Source organism: Zalophus californianus, chromosome 2 (assembly GCF_009762305.2).
Source record: "Zalophus californianus isolate mZalCal1 chromosome 2, mZalCal1.pri.v2, whole genome shotgun sequence".
Lineage (NCBI taxonomy): Eukaryota > Metazoa > Chordata > Mammalia > Carnivora > Otariidae > Zalophus > Zalophus californianus.
In genome coordinates, this window is record NC_045596.1 from 68,548,316 (window position 1) to 68,564,478 (window position 16,163).

The 16,163-nt window shown below is 38.4% G+C and overlaps 1 protein-coding gene across 5 annotated transcripts in view; it reads right to left on the reverse strand.

Moving 5' to 3' along the window:
* Positions 1 to 16,163, reverse strand: part of WDFY3 (WD repeat and FYVE domain containing 3) — a 266,868-nt gene that overhangs the window by 169,295 nt on the left and 81,410 nt on the right. For 4 of the 5 annotated variants that reach the window (XM_027599902.2, XM_027599904.2, XM_027599903.2 and 1 more), the window contains one exon: positions 7,103 to 7,313. In XM_027599902.2, the coding sequence (XP_027455703.1) occupies positions 7,103 to 7,282 (180 nt within the window). In that variant the 5' untranslated portion in view covers positions 7,283 to 7,313. Of the gene's footprint in view, positions 1 to 7,102; positions 7,314 to 16,163 lie in introns of those variants that run through there. The other variant, XM_027599901.2, reaches the window with a different exon arrangement.

Genomic DNA, 16,163 nt, shown 5'->3' on the forward strand with positions numbered 1-16,163 from the left:
TCATAAAATAAAAAGATCATTTCTTAGACAGTATATACATATGGTTATTCAAGCAGTCTTCATGCTAGGTGAATAATACATTGTTAAAAATGCAACTAACTGGGGCGCCTGGGTGGCTCAGTTAAACGTCCAACCCCTGATTTCTGCTCAGGTCATGATCTCAGGGTTGTGAGACTAAGTCCCGCATCAGGCTCCACGCTGGACGTGGAGCGTGCATAAGATTCTTTCTCTCCCTCTGCTCCCTCTCTGCCTCCTACACCCTGCTCTCTTTAAAAAAAAAGAAGAAGAAGAAAAAAGAAACCTAACTTTTCACACAAATCCTGATATTAAATTGCTTTATTGCCGTAAGAAACTTATTTTCAAAAGATACGTCTTCCTTGAACTCACCAAATACTATTAATGGAAAAAGAGCTATGTCCTATTTGCTAATTTGAAATGAACAACTATTGCTTCTTTGACACAAGCAACTTTTAGTCTAGTGATTCATTCTTTTCATTTATTCACTCATAAATATTTATTGATCTTCTATATATGCCAGGCAGTTATCTGGAGTGATGAATACAAAGGTAAATAGAGAGTTGTGAATACAAAAGTAAATGAAGCAAAGAGGATTCCTGTGTGTGTGGAGTTCACATTTTAGTACAGGAGACAAACATGAAACAAATTTAGAATGGAAATTACATTAGTGATATGTTCTAAAGGAAGTAAACAGGGTAACTGGAAGGGAATGCCTATTGTGGCAACAGGCTGTCCAAGGTCTCCCTGAGACGACATTGGCATGAAGGAGTGACACTGTGCGATGAGACAAAGTCACACACTTCAGAGTGCCAGAGAAAGAGGGGACTGGGCAGCACGAAGAGTGTGCTAAGACCTCCAGGTGGACACGAGCCTGGAGTAGGTGAGGAATCCAAAGGCTGGTGCAACTGGAATGTATTTTATGAGATGGGAAGCGTGTAAGATAAGGTTAGAGAGGTACAGGGACTAAAACATGAACTGACATTTAGATAATACTGAATATATAAGGTAGCAAAGAAAAGAGTAGATTTTTCTGGGAGGAACTTCAACAATTAAATCTAAAAATATTAGGTACATATTTAATCACCTTCCACAAATAGCGATATTACTTGAAAATATACAATGCTTCAATCCTGTGCTTAAATGTGTGCTACAGAGGGTGGAGCATGAAGCTGGGAGTCCAAGGAGAATTGGATTCTCCTCACCCTCAGACACCACTGGTCAAATTTTTCTGGTTCTCCATTTCTCCATTTGCCAAGGGACAGAGCTAAGCAACTGGAAAGAAATGACTCTACATCTATGTGACATTCATAACTCAGATTAAAAAACAACAACAACAGAGTTAGGAACAAACATGCCATCTACCAAATTCAAGAAAAATAATAGTTACCAAGCAAAGAGCATTTATAATGTGCCTAGTACTATGCAAATACTTGACATGTTAATAACATTTAAATCTCATAAAATCCTATACAGTGTCCTCATTTTACAGATAAGGAAACTAAAGTTTAGAGAAGTTAAACAACTTAAGCCAAAAGGTGGGGGAGACAGAATTCAAAATTAGGTCTGTCTCATTCCAAGCCATGCTCTTAATCACTCAGTACTATGTTGTCTCACTTAAACTTTGTATGAACCCTATCACTGTCACTTTACACAGTTACACCTTAAGAGGGGAACAGCATGGTTAGACTTGATTTCAGAAGAGTCATTTTTAATACCCACCTGAATTACAGAAAATTTTCTGGCACTTCCTCAACTAAATGTTTTTGGCATACTCAGGGAGAACAAATTAACAGTGTTATTTAATGCCATGTACAACACAGAAGCTCAATATAGGGACGCCTGGGTGACTCAGTTGGTTAAGCATCTGCCTTCGGCTCAGGTCATGATCCGGGAGTCCTGGATGAGTCCCCACGTCCGGCTCCTTGCTCAGCAGGGGGCCTGCTTCTCCCTCTGCTTGTATGCTCTCCCTGCTCATGCTCTCTCTGACAAATAAATATCTTAAAAAAAAAAAACTCAATATATATTTGTTGCTGAGTAAAGCTACTCAAATAAAAATTTATTAAATATGACTGATAAGAGAGGTTAGAAATTTTACAAAGTTTTCTAAAATGGTGTCTTTTGTTTCCTAAACATGTAATATCTAAAATTCAGTTACATGGCACTGACCATCAGGAGTCCTGGAATAATTTGCTATACATAACAGATTTAAAAAAATTAACAATGAAGATATAATTACATTACTTCATAGTAAATGAGTCTTCTTATTAATTAATATAAATGATTAGGAAAACATGTATATCCTCCTTGTTTCCAAGAAGGACCACCAACTCAAGAGAAAAGGAACTGAGAAGGCTCAGTCCCTTTCTCTCCTTTGGGATATGCCTGCCTCATGAGAACATGCACGCTCATCTACTCTGCACGGGGCTTGCAACTATCCAGTTTTGCCAATGGCTGGGTAAGAAAATACAGCTCTTTCACATGTGAATTTAGTAAATCCTATGTTGCACAGACCTAAGCTACACTGTCCAATATCCAACAATTTAAAAAGTAAAGGTCACTTGTAAGGGATAAAAAAAGAAAAACACCATATTCAACTTAGGTGCTTCTCAAATATAACTAATTCAAAAACAAGGGAAGTTTCTAAAAAAGACCTAGTTAGTAAAATTATATTTTAAAACACACATATACCACAGAATTAACAATGGCAGTAAGTTTTTAGATGACTAAAATGTTATTCATTTTTGAATAGTTTAAGCCAAGTATTTTGTCAATAAGCTTTTGTTCTTAAGACTAAAAAGGTTAATCATTTTTAAGAATGCTGGAGAAATATTATTCTCAGACTCCATCATCTATCAGATGACAGCAGCAGTCTCCTTGCAGGGCTGTGATGAAGACCATGGGAGGCCACTGAGGACCTCAGCATAAGCCGTGGCCCAGAAAAAGGACTCGACACATGTCATTTCTCAACCTGGGTCTCTTAAAGGCAAAAATTACAAACTGAAGTAACACTACTGAGCACTCTTTAAAAATGATTCTGCAGAGAGATGCTCATGTCTAACAGCAATATGGTTTATTTGCCATTTAGCACGAATCAAGCAAAATCTCAAAAATTGATAGTATGATTCACTTTAGCAATCATGGTAGGAACTCTAGAACCATACTGAGCTATTCTTTCATCAAAGCTCTTTTTCTTTCTTTTTCTTTTTCTTTTTAGAGAGGGAGGAAGGGGGGAAGAGACAGAGAGAGAGAAAACCTTTAGGAGGCTCCACGCTGGGGCACCTGGGTGCTCAGTCATTAAGTGTCTAAGCATCTGCCTTCAGCTTGGGTCATGGTCCCAGGGTCCTGGGATGGAGCCCCACATTGGGCTCCCTGCTACGCGGGGAGCCTGCTTCTCCCTCTCCCACTCCCCCTGCTTGTGCTCCTTCTCTCGCTGTGTCTGTCTGTCAAATACATAAATAAAATCTTAATAAAAAAAAAAAAAAAAAGGAGGCTCCACAACCCAGTGCAGAGCCTGACACAGGGCTCGATCTCCCAACCCTGAGATCACGACCTGAGTCAAAATCAAGAGTCAGACACTTAACCGACTGAGCCATCCAGATGCCCCTCATCAAAGCTCTTTCTTAGCAGTGGAGAATGTTCATGTATAAATGGTTGAACACTAAATAAATACAGCTATATATTTCAAACTTAATGGATGGGATGTCTTATCTAAGGATAATTTTAGTTTGTTAATGACAATCCAGTGAATACTATGTATTTTTTAAATTGGTCGCAATGGTACAGGAATAAGTTCCTAACTTTTCATTAGTTAAGAGCCGACTGACCTTTATGATATTTAAATCACTCACTGTATTAGAGGTATAAGGCAATGCATATACACACACACACACACACACACACACACACACACACACACACACACACACACATATATGTGCTTTTACTCAATTAAAAACTTCTGACTTGAAAGAATAATGCAACTTGTGACAAAAGAGAACTAAGTCACAGTCTAAGCAACAATCACTAAAGCATCTCATATCTACTTTAAAAAAAAAAAAAAAAGCATTCAGATGATTCTTCCAGTCTAAGCCTAACTTGAATTGGCTATAGAAGCCTAACTGATGAAATACATGGGACACATATGTAGGATATTACTTACTAATTTATGTTATAAACTTTATCATCACTTTGTAAATTTGCATAAGTCTGAGAGAAGGAAATTACCTCAAATTATTCAGGAGGCAATAGTACATCGTGACACTGAGGTAAAACAAAAATAAAAAGATTAAAAAAAGGAACAACTTCCCAGAACTGATTCCAATAAAAATTAATGACTGTTACCTCACCAGGGCTTGGAAAAAAATGGCTTGTCCGTAATCAGTTCTCTCACTTTCAAAACAGCTATTTTAAACCTTTCCCCACCTCTCTGCATGTTTGTACTCTACCATCTCCTCCCTCCATCATTCTCAGCCTCTTATTTCATAGATTAAAAAAATGAACATCCTCTAAATGTACTAATGTTTGCACCCGCTCTTCTCTTCTACCCAACCCAATGGGTGATATGTGAACTGATCTCTCTTACTGTTCTTCCTCTCTTGACCCTCTGCCTTACCAATCCAGCAAAACCTCAATCCCAATAAATAAGGTATCCATCTGCCTCCTCTACTTCCACACACATGCTGCCGAGTGCCTGCAAGAGAAAAATCACACACCCACATGGGTAAGATCCAGCACAAATTTATCATCTCCAACTTTCACTGGACCCTCAATACCCTTTAATTCTTTCATCATTCCTTTCAACTCTCTCTCTCATTCCCTTTCATAATATTCCAAATCATCACAATTTCCTTAAGCCCCTTAACTTACTCTAAGGCTCTTAACAGACCACATCTTCTGATGTCCTCAAGAAATTGAGGACATCAAGCAAGATTTTATTCAACTTCCCACTTAACTATACATCATATTCACACCCAACAAAATGTAATCGTCTCCAGGATGGAGTATCTTTCTCCTGCTTAAGGCTCACCTGCGCCCCCACTCCATTTTCACTCTTAAAAATTTCCAAATTTCCTCTTGGGCTGGTTTTTTCCCTTCTCTTTATTAGCAAGCATCTCCTCCATCTTTACAATCAAACCAAAAACACTAGAAACACACACAAAGAAAACCCCTCTCATCACCAAGTTCATGTCCATCAATCTCTTTTGTTCTCTTTTCTTTCAAATTTCTACAAGCCCGGTACATACCTATTGTCTCTTTTCATCTCCCATTCACTCCTCAACTCACTGTTTTCTGGCTCTGCCATTCCAGTAACTTACAAACTGGCAAATTTCATGAACATTTTTCAGTCCTCATCTTACTGGGTCTCTCTATGGTACATGGTAGTGTGGACTACTCTCTCTCTTCTTACATTTATCTTTTAAGCTCTATAACCACCCCTCTCCTGATTCTTCTTATACTGCTACTGACCGGCTCCCATTCTATATCCTTCATGGGTTCTCCTCCTTTCATTAGACATTCATATTCTCCATGGTTGATCCTTAGCCTAGTGCTCTTCTGGCAGTTTAAGCCATGAGTAATCTCGCCTCTCCTTCCAGGATTTCAACTACCCCATCTGTGCCAGAGGCCCCAAAGCACATATCCAGCCAAATCCTCTACCTGAGCTTCTAACTGCTTACTGAATATACATTCACTTGGGAAGCTTGCAAATAGTTCAGACTCAATGATCCAAACTGAATCTATCTTTTAAAACTTTCTCAGCAACTGGGAAAAACATTCCCAATTAGTTTCCCAAATTAGAAACCTAGTAGACAGCTTACTTTGGTCCCTTCTACTCTCCTATTCTATTGCTTAAAATACTTCATTGGCTCTGCATGCCTCCAGGAAAAAGTACTGACTCCTAATACAATATACAAACCCATCATGATGTACCTCCTATCAATCTTGACAGTCTTATTTTTTGTTCCTCCTCAATATAAAATCAACTTCTTGGACTCCTTATAGATTTTGGCACATATTAAAATATCTGTTGCCTTTTATCTTGACTCATGCTATAACCTCTTACTCTAATTACCTTCTTGGTTAATTTGGTTCAGTTAATTCCAATTGGGCTAATGCTTATCTTTTAAGGCCTCAAGAATCACATCACTTTTTTTTTTAAGATTTATCTATTTATATGAGAGAGAAAGTGCGTGCGCATGTGAGCGGGGTAAGGACAGAGGGAGAGAGAATCTCAAGTGGACTCCCCACTGTGCACAGAGCCCAATGCAGGACTTGATCCCACCACCCCCAGATCACAACCTGAGCCAAAATCAAGAGTCGGACCTTCAACTGACTGAGCCACCCAGGCACCCCCACATCACATTCTTGAAGGAAACTTCCTTTCTCCAATCCCCACAGACTTTTAGACAACTTTCTTTTAAGGGGTGCCCTTCAGTACTGAAAAAGCTAAAAGTAGCAGCAGTAATCGGCAGCGAGGAATAGTGCGGCATCTAAAAGCCCTATGGAACTACCTGACTTTTTAAACTATGTATTTGTACACCTTTGATAAAAATATAAAAATTATTTTAAATATCCCCACCAAGATTGCTACCCATGTAACCAACTTGACAAAATACCTTAAAAAATTACCTCTATTTAGACTCTCTTGGGCCTATAACTATCCTCTTTGAAAATCTCTTACAGAAAACCTGCCAAACAACAAAGCAAACTGAGATGGTTCTGTAACATGTACAAAATACTTGGGCAATTACACTCTATAGTGCAATAAACCATCATTTCAACAAAATAATGGAAAAAACAAATGGTAATTGATAACCTATCCCTCTTCCAAAACTCAACCATTATAGGAACATTTTACAGAATGCTCAGTCTTCCTTTTATCCTGTTAGAACTAACTGGAATTCACTCTGACCAGGTCTCAGGTAAAGTCACATGGCTTTACAGCACATTGAAAGGAATGAAAGCATCGAGCTTCTTAAAAACTCATTCTATCATTTTTTCCTATCCGTGATTTACTATAACCTTAAAATTCCTGCAGTGCTACCCAGTCCTGGAAGGAGGCATGGCCTTGGCAACGTGGCCTTACCCTGTTAAACACTGGCAGCATCATGTACAGCTTCTCCTCTTGTTCCTTCTGAGTCATGTGCCGGGGAGGATGGCACAACTCAGTGAAGAGACGGCGGAGGTGCATCAGTCCTAAGGCGTTGTCTTGGGGGCTGCACTCCTCCTGCCTCGGTCGCCCCATGATCCTCTTCACCATGTTCATCTTGGCTGGTTGGTGATAAACACTTCTAATTCTGTGGGAAGATGTTCATACGCACACAGTCAAAATGTCATCATCCTGACCAGGTCAAGAGCTTATAAAAAGTCAGAGAAACATTTTTTTTTCTACTTCTTTGAATAGAAAAGGTAGAGAGGCAAAGCATATTGTGATAAATCTCCCTAAGTGACAGATCAGGAATCATGGCACCCAATAGTCCTACTAGATTTGGCACAATTTGTATAACATGTAAAACATTAATTGGACAAGCACCAAATGTTTCCAATTTAGTCATATGAAATTCAACAAATAAAGGGACCAAAGATCTCACTATTAACATGTTGCTTAAAAGCTGAGCATACGTAAAAAGAATGAAGAATAGAAAGTTCACCCTCATCTCCAAACAACCAAAACAAAACAAAGAAACAAAAAACCCTACCCCCCCCAACATGAAGTTTTCTATTTTTAATTATTTAATTTTTTTTCTAGATGAAGGATTACAGTTCAGGTACCTGTTTGAAGAGCCTACTTTGTTATAGTTTGAAAACATGCAAATTAAAACAAATACATCCCAATATATTTTACAAATCATAAAACAGTAAAAATTTTCATATACCTGAAGACCACTTTTTCAAACTATAGTTTGAAACCCTTTGGCAGGTCATGTTAATTCATTTAGTGGATCATGATGAGCATTAAAAAAAAAGTGAAATAGAAGATATTGGAATACATATAGTAAGGGTGATTATTTTCATGAAACTTATTTTGGGTAATTCATGCATACTCAATCACAATGTAAAATAAATCCCTGGCTAGAACTGCGGTTAAGAAATCAAACCAACCAAACACTGGGTTAGACTATGTACCAGAATCAATAACACTAAGCATTCAGAAAGCATCATCAGCCCTTTTCAACCACCACTCACTGTGCCAGCAATTAGCTAATTTCAGACACAAAAAGAGGATATTCTACTAAAGGAACCAGGAAGGCTGGGAGGAGATTATGAATATACAGAATTTGGATAAAAGGCAATTTGCTTTTTAATCTGTAGAAAAGCAGGAATAACCTGAAGATTACTTTTTAATTTCACCACATAACCACATAAGCCAATAATGTCATTTCTTAAGAAATGAAAGGATTACTGCAAGGCTAGAGCTTTACTTACTAAACAGCTGTCTCCTGATTTTTAAAACTCTAAGAAGAACTGGTATCTTAAATATGCTTGCCCTTGAGAACTTTGAGTGAATTCTGTATTTGGCCACTGGTACATGCTTATGTGCTCTAGCCAACTGCCACAGGAGGCCGTGAGGTGACTCATCTCAGGTGAGGAGTAGAAAGACACGGCCTAGAGCCCTGCCAGTGGTTCCTTCTGGGCCGAGTAACCAGTGTTTAAGGGGTCCAATCCCGGGGAAGAGTACTCAGACACATAGGCAAAGGCCAAAAGAGCCTCCAAACCACAAAATGACATATTTCATCCTCAGAAAACACGTAAGTCTTCCAACTATAAGGATTTCAACAAGTACATTCAAATCACCTATATACTATTTATAGTCCCAGAGAGCCCCAGAACAAAAATAAAATTTGAAGTAAATTGTAAAACTTTTGATAATTAGCTAACATTTTAGATTATGCTTATCTCTGCTCTTTTCCCTTAGCCCACAACTAGAGTTCATAATCTAGACAGTCCTGGAGAGGATTCAGGAGATTCCCGTTCCTCTAACACCTCAAAAAAATTTATAAGAGAGCCCAGCTTTCCAGGAGCCTATGTCATTTTTTTTAAAAAGTCAACTATTGCTCCATATTAGTTTTAAAGCCCTCTCAGACTCCTCCTTCACTCTTCATTCTACCTTAAGCAAGTGGGTGGAAGAGAGGATTAACTCTACCTTTATATAAGGCCCCGAGACAAGAGCAACTTGCTCAAAATCTCACAGTGATAAAGAACTGGATGAAAATCCAGACCTCCTACCTCCTGGTCAAATGTCCTTCCCGCTTATTCATATTCACGTGCCATTTTTTTTTTTTTAAGATTTTTAAAGATTTTATTTAGGGGCATCTGGGTGGCTCAGTCGGTTAAGCATCTGCCTTCGGCTCAGGTCATGAGCCCAGGGTCCTGGGATCCAGCCCCGCATTGGGCTCCCTGCTCAGCAGGGAGCCTGCTTCTCCCTCTGCCTCTGCTGTTCTCTCTTGCTCTGTCAAATAAATAAATAAAACCTTTTATTTATTTATTTGACAGAGAGAGCACAAGCAGGGGGAGTGGCAGGCAGAGGGAGAAACAGGCCCCTCCCCACAGAGCAGGGGCCAGCGTCGGACTCATCCCAGAGCCCTGGGATCATGACCTGAGCCAAAGGCAGACACTTAACTATCTGAGCCACCCAGGTGCCCCTTTAAGATTTTATTTTTAAGCCATTTCTATACCAACGTGGGGCTCGAACTCATAACCCTGAAATCAAGAGTTGCATGCTCTACTGACTGAGCCAGCCAGGCAGCCCTCACATGCCTGTTTTAAATTACAGAATTCTGGGGCGCCTGGTTGGCTCAGTCGTTAAGTATCTACCTTCGGCTCAGGTCATGATCCCAGGGTCCTGGGATCGAGCCCCACATCAGGCTCCCTGCTCAGCGGGAAGCCTGCTTCTCCCTCTCCCACTCCCCCTGCTTGCGTTCCCTCTCTCGCTGTGTCTCTGTCAAATAAATAAATAAAACTTAAAAAAAAAAAAATTACAGAATTCTTGTAAACTGTTAACTCTAGCATATTTATTTAGCACCAAATAGCAGTTAGAATGGGAAATAAACCTTTTTGATTTTTCTTAAGATTCTAAACTTATCGGGCGCCTGGGTGGCTCAGTCGGTTAAGCAACTGCCTTCAACTCAGGTCATGATCCTGAAGTCCCGGGATCGAGTCCCGCATCGGGCTCCCTGCTCAGCGAAGAGCCTGCTTCTCCCTCTAACCCTACCCCCTCTCATGTACTCTCTCTCTCTCATTCTCACCCTCTCAAAATAAATAAATAAATAAATCTTTAAAAAAAAGATTCTAAACTTATCAACAGTCATTAAAAAAAAAACAACACATGCTCACATAACAAACATGAACTAGATGTAATGAAACTATGGTACCATCGTTATTTAATATTTATCTGATACAAAAGGATATGTATCAATCAGCTAAGTGGGTTTACCCATACTTCTCACTTACCCAGATAATCTCAGTGATGGAAAAAATTCAGATTCCTCCTTTTCTCCTTACTTAGCAAGAAACACTTAAGCATATCAGATTGCTGGATCATTACTTTGTCTCCACTCCAATATTTATATTTAAAGTAGTGTTCAGACCAAGAACTATCATGTTTAAAATACTCTTCAGCAGTGAGAGACTAAAAAGAATAAGCACTTTTTAGGCAAACCTGTACAAACATATCCACATAAGACAGGTAACTTCAGGTGAACCCCCTTGAATCTTGGGTTTCTCTCAGCTGTAAAATCTTTCCTCATAGCCTTTCTGTAATGCATACATAAAAGAACTTCGTTTCTATGAAGTGCCGAGCACATTAGTTACATTCAATAATTCTTTTTTCTTCTTTTGAGCCTAACCATGAAACATTTAATCCTTTTCATTTACATTTTTAGTTATTTAAGCAAGTAAAGAAACAGTTTAAGCCTTTACAATACTATGTTTTAGAGACTCACCCGATGATAAAAGATAAGCAAAATATTTATTTCTTTGTTAGATGCTCAATACGAGACTTATAAAGCAATAAAAAGAAATATGCAAACTATAATAATAATAATAATAATAATGACAAACCACAGAATTATTATTTTGGGGACAGTGTTATTAGAGGTTTTCAAAATATTTATAAAGATTATTCTCTATAAGAACTAGTTTTCTAATACAAACCCTATTTTGTTTCACAAGAGAAAAGCTTTTGCACTGCCATAGTGCCAACAGGGGGTTATTTAAATAGCAATGAGATAATTACTGCAATGAGCCCAAGACAGTATTTCTTATTCTAATCTCTTGTGCTAATGCTTGAAAATCCCAGATACTTTAACCTTCTCCGCCCAAAATTCTTTAAAGAGTCTGCCATTATTTAAATTACAGAAGGCTATAAAACAAGTAAATAGCCCAAGTTTTAAAAATATATTTGTCAAGTAACTAGCTGCCTTTGAGTAGCTCAGCCAAAAGCTTAAAATACCTTTCCTAAAAAAAAATCCCTTAATTCCACAAGAGAAAAAATAAATAGCTCACATGGCTAAGGGAAATCTTATAATTTCTTCAAAGAACTACAAGTAATTTCTCAGGTTTTTATTTTATTCTTAAACCTTCTTCATTGTGAAGAGCAAAAGCAAAATTTCTTACACTTTTGAACAGTGAAGGGCAAATCTTGGAGAGGCTCCCAACAAACTGGGTTTATCAGCCAACAATTTAACATATATATATACTTTGAAAAAGACCTAGGGCGCCTGGGTGGCTCAGTTGGTTAAGCGTCTGCCTTAGGCTCGGGTCATGATCTCAGGGTCCCGGAATCCAGTCCCGCATAGGGCTCCCTGCTCGGCGGGGAGTCTGCCTCTCCCTCTACCCCCCCCCACCCCGCTTGTGATCTCTTTCTCACTTTCTCTCTCAAGTAAATAAAATCTTACAAAAAAAAAAAAAAAAAAAGGAAAAAGACGTATAGATACAGTCCTGAATTAGAATTTTTCTGCCTGCTAAAGCATTACGTTTTTTGTCTTACCAGGTCATTATCAGATTTTAGCTTCATCTACATTCCAAGATCAGCCACCTCATTTACATGGCAAAACACAACTACTTAAGACCTATTCCCCATACCCCCTCATCCTTCCCAGCCCATGTGTACACTCATCACCCACACATACACTGAACAAGACAACTTCTCAAAGCATCTTTTCGGTGTGCTTAATTTTCTCTCTTCATAGACAAAAGCATATTCCAAAGTCAAAAGCAACTCGCTTCCATTTAAGAACATTTCACTTACATATGATTTCCAAGTACAAGTAGCCACTGTTGACATCTCCCTAACACCTTTCTTGAACCCCTCCTTCTAGCAGCTTCTACTGTTTTGGGAGCCCCAAAGGCGAATTTACTCTTAATAGTTAAATGGCAGATAACTTGATATGATTAATATAGTATAATTAAAATTATATTATGGAATAAATAAACTTCTGTAGGCTGACCTGAAATCCCCAACATTCTCTAAAAGTGTATTTTTATGCAAATTGTGTTTCAAATTTTGTATAAGATCTGCAAAAGAATATTTGTAGCGCAGTGCTTCTATAGTTTATGATTACCTAATACTGACACATTTTTGCATTCCACACACCTCTCCTAACTTCTAGTACAAGTCATTCAGCTCGGTGATCATTAATCGGTATCCTCAGTGGATGGCAGAATGGAGACTGACCTCAGGAGTGAGATGCATATTAGCAAGCTCAAAACTTTCAGGGCCATACCCTCCCTTACCCCCAATAAGAATTTCTGTATTTCTGAAGTTTGAAATTGTGAAATCTCACTCTGAGATCCTAATTTTCAATCCATCTACTTTCCTCACTCCCTAAATCTGTGGTCTCTACTAAAAATGATCCGGGTTAGAAAACTGTATTTATATAATAAGAAAAGGAGGAATGTCAGAGGAGGAATAAAGGTAAAATAAAATTTTATTATTCTTTTTTTGATTCAAGCATAATTAACATACAGTGTTGCATTGGTGTCAGATATACAATACAGTGATTCAACAACTCTATACGTTGCTCACTGCTCTTCAAGATTAGTGTACTCTTGACCCCCATCATCCGTTTAGCCCATCCCCAACCCACTTGCCCTCTGGTAAGCATCAGTTTGTTCTCTATAGTTAAGAGTCTGGGGATTTTTTGTGTTTGTTTTTCTTTGTTTCTTAAATTCCACACATATGTGAAATCATATGGTATTTGTCTTTCTCTGACTTATTTCACTTAGCATTATATCCTCTAGCTCCAACCATGTTGTTGCAAATGTCAAGATTTCATTTGTTTTGATGGCTGAGTAATATTCCACTGTGTGTGTGTGTGTGTGTGTGTGTGTGTGTGTGTGTGTGTGTGTGTGTGTATAAAACATGCCTTCTTTATCCATTCATCTATGGGCGGACACCTGGGCTGCTTCCGTATCTTGGCTATTGTAAATAATGCTGCTATAAACATAGAGGTGCATATATCTTTTCAAATTAGTGTTTTGTTTTCTTTGGGTAAATACCCAGTAGTGCAATTACTGGATCATATGGGTAATTCAATTTTTAAGTTTTGGGAGGACTCTCCATACTGTTTTCTACAGTGGCTGCATGAGCTTCCACTCCCACCAACAGTGTATGAGGATTCCCTTTTCTCTACATCCTCACCAATACCTGTCAGAATGGCTAAAACCAAAAACATAAGAAATAAAAAGTGTTGGCAAGGATACAGAGAAATATCAGGGATAAAGAGGTGTATTACATACTGACAAAAGGGTCAACTCTCCAAGAAGACATTACAATCCCTAACATACATAAGCCTGAGAGTGTCAACCTACATGAAGCAGAAACTGGTAGAACCAAAGGGAGAAAGAGACAAATCCACTGTTAAGAGAGTTGAGACTTCAACAGCCCTCCTATAATAAAGGACAGATCAAGTGTGCAGGAAATCAATACAGATAGTTTACTGAATAGTACTATCAATCAACTGGCTCTACAGCTGATATTTATAGAACACTCCATCCGACAAGAGAATACATATTCTTCTCAAACTCACAGGGTACAAAGTGCAAGATAGATCACACACCGGGCCATAAATACACCTTAACAAATTAAAAAGCAGAGAAATCATACAAAGTATGCCCTCAGATCACAATGGAATTAAACAAGAAATCAGTAACAAAAGATAGCTGGAAAGCCCCAAATACTTGAAATTAAATAATACACCTTTAAATAACACGTGGAAGTGTCAAGAAAAATTTACAAACATTTTGAACAAAATGAAAATACGACTCATCACAATGTATGAAATACAGTGAAAGCTGTTGCGAGAGGGAAATTTGTAGCACTAAATGCATGTATTACAAAAGAAAACAGATCTAAAACCTTTCCAGCTTTTCTCTGCCCATACCGTGTCTAGTACAGGTCTCCCTGCTGCGCCTTCACATGTCTGTGCCTCAGCGCACTCTGAACCCTTTCCTGGGGGGTGTGCGGGGTGGGAGGGGATGAGGGCCTTCCCCCTCCAGCTTATCTGCATTTACCTAATTACTTGTCATCCTTTAAATCTCAGGTCAACTGTCCCTCTTCTAGAAAGCATTCCCCAATTTTCCAGTTTGAAAGAGATGCTCCCTTCTTTGTCCCCAAACAATCCTGTGCGTATCTTTACCATAGCATGTCTCACAGTGTTAATGTAACTGTTATTTGGTTTTTTCCAACACGGGACAAATAATATAAGATTATGGAAGGCAAAGATTGTGTTGTATTCAACTTTCTCCCCCAAGAGTTAATACCTGGCAAATAACAGACAGGCAACAAATGATTGATAAATGAGTAAAAAGTGATCAATAAAAGTTTAGAAGATGAATGAACTAGAGGCAGCTCAAACCAAAGGTAAGTTAAGGTGATTTAAAATAGGCCAAGAAGGGGGAAATTTTTCTCTAAATTCCTTATCTGTTTATTTTAAAACAAGAAGTCTTAGGAGACAACTTTGTTCTTCACAGTTTGTTTAAATTCAATTTTATTACTTGAAAAAGTAAACCATTACCATATGACCATTTTTGGTGAGAGGCGCTGGGTAACCCAAAACGTATTTTTTTTAAAGTAGTCAGGGAAAACTGATACAAATTCAGAAAGTAAGAACTATGAATGTGAAGGCAGGGGCGGAAGGGATCGAAATCACTGCTAACAGAGTTGGTTGGTAAGCAGATGACAGAACAAAAGGCTGTAAGCCAGAATCTTCCACAGGGAATCAAAGCAACAACAACAACAATCCGGAGGACGAGGAACATCCAAGAGAGGAAGTCAGCTTACCATCGTCAATAACAAATCACTCCTGCATGGGCACGAAGATATTCTGTGATCTGATAGTGATCTGATAGTGACGAAAAGGAAATGACCGACACAAAAGATGATGCAGAACTGTATCAGTAAAGTCACACAAATGAAAAAAAATAATGGTATCAATGAAAGTAAGAATGGGAAAGTAAGTGCTGGCTTCTTCACAGACTGATTATACAGTTTATAAGGCTTTCCATTGTGAAGCCTCTACTTTTCAGAGTTCACACATTCAGATAAATTTTGCTCTGCCCACCACATAACGAAGCTAACATGGTTCAAAATAAATTCCTCTTTAAAGTTGCTTTCAGGGCATTTTATGAGCTGTATCTAAAAATCAGTGTCATCATTTATCATGTTTTACCAAAAATGGAATTACCCAGCTTGCTCATTTGCCTTAGTTTCTAAACTTCCTCCAAATAACTTTTGCCTATTACTAAATATCAAATCCTTTCAAAAGACTGAAAGTTCACCACTAATAATCAAAAGAATGCACTGCCGACTGTGCGGCTAATTATAGGGAAAATATTCTATTAGATTCTGAGCAATGGCAAGTGTCTATCCACTATATGCAAGACACTGTGAGAGTACCAACCCTCCACAGTGCGGCTATATTTATTTTTCTAAAATGCCTAACAGATCAGTACAACTTCCCTTAAAAGTGACAAGTGCAGTGGAATAGAGTCAAAACCCTTTGCAAGACACAAAATGTTTCTCAAAATCTGTTGTGTATCCAATTTGCAGCTAGGTCTTCTGCAATATCCCTCCCCTCATTCTATGCTCATACAACACCACCTACCTGCTGTTCCCTGAACATGCCATGGAATTTCAAACCCTTCAT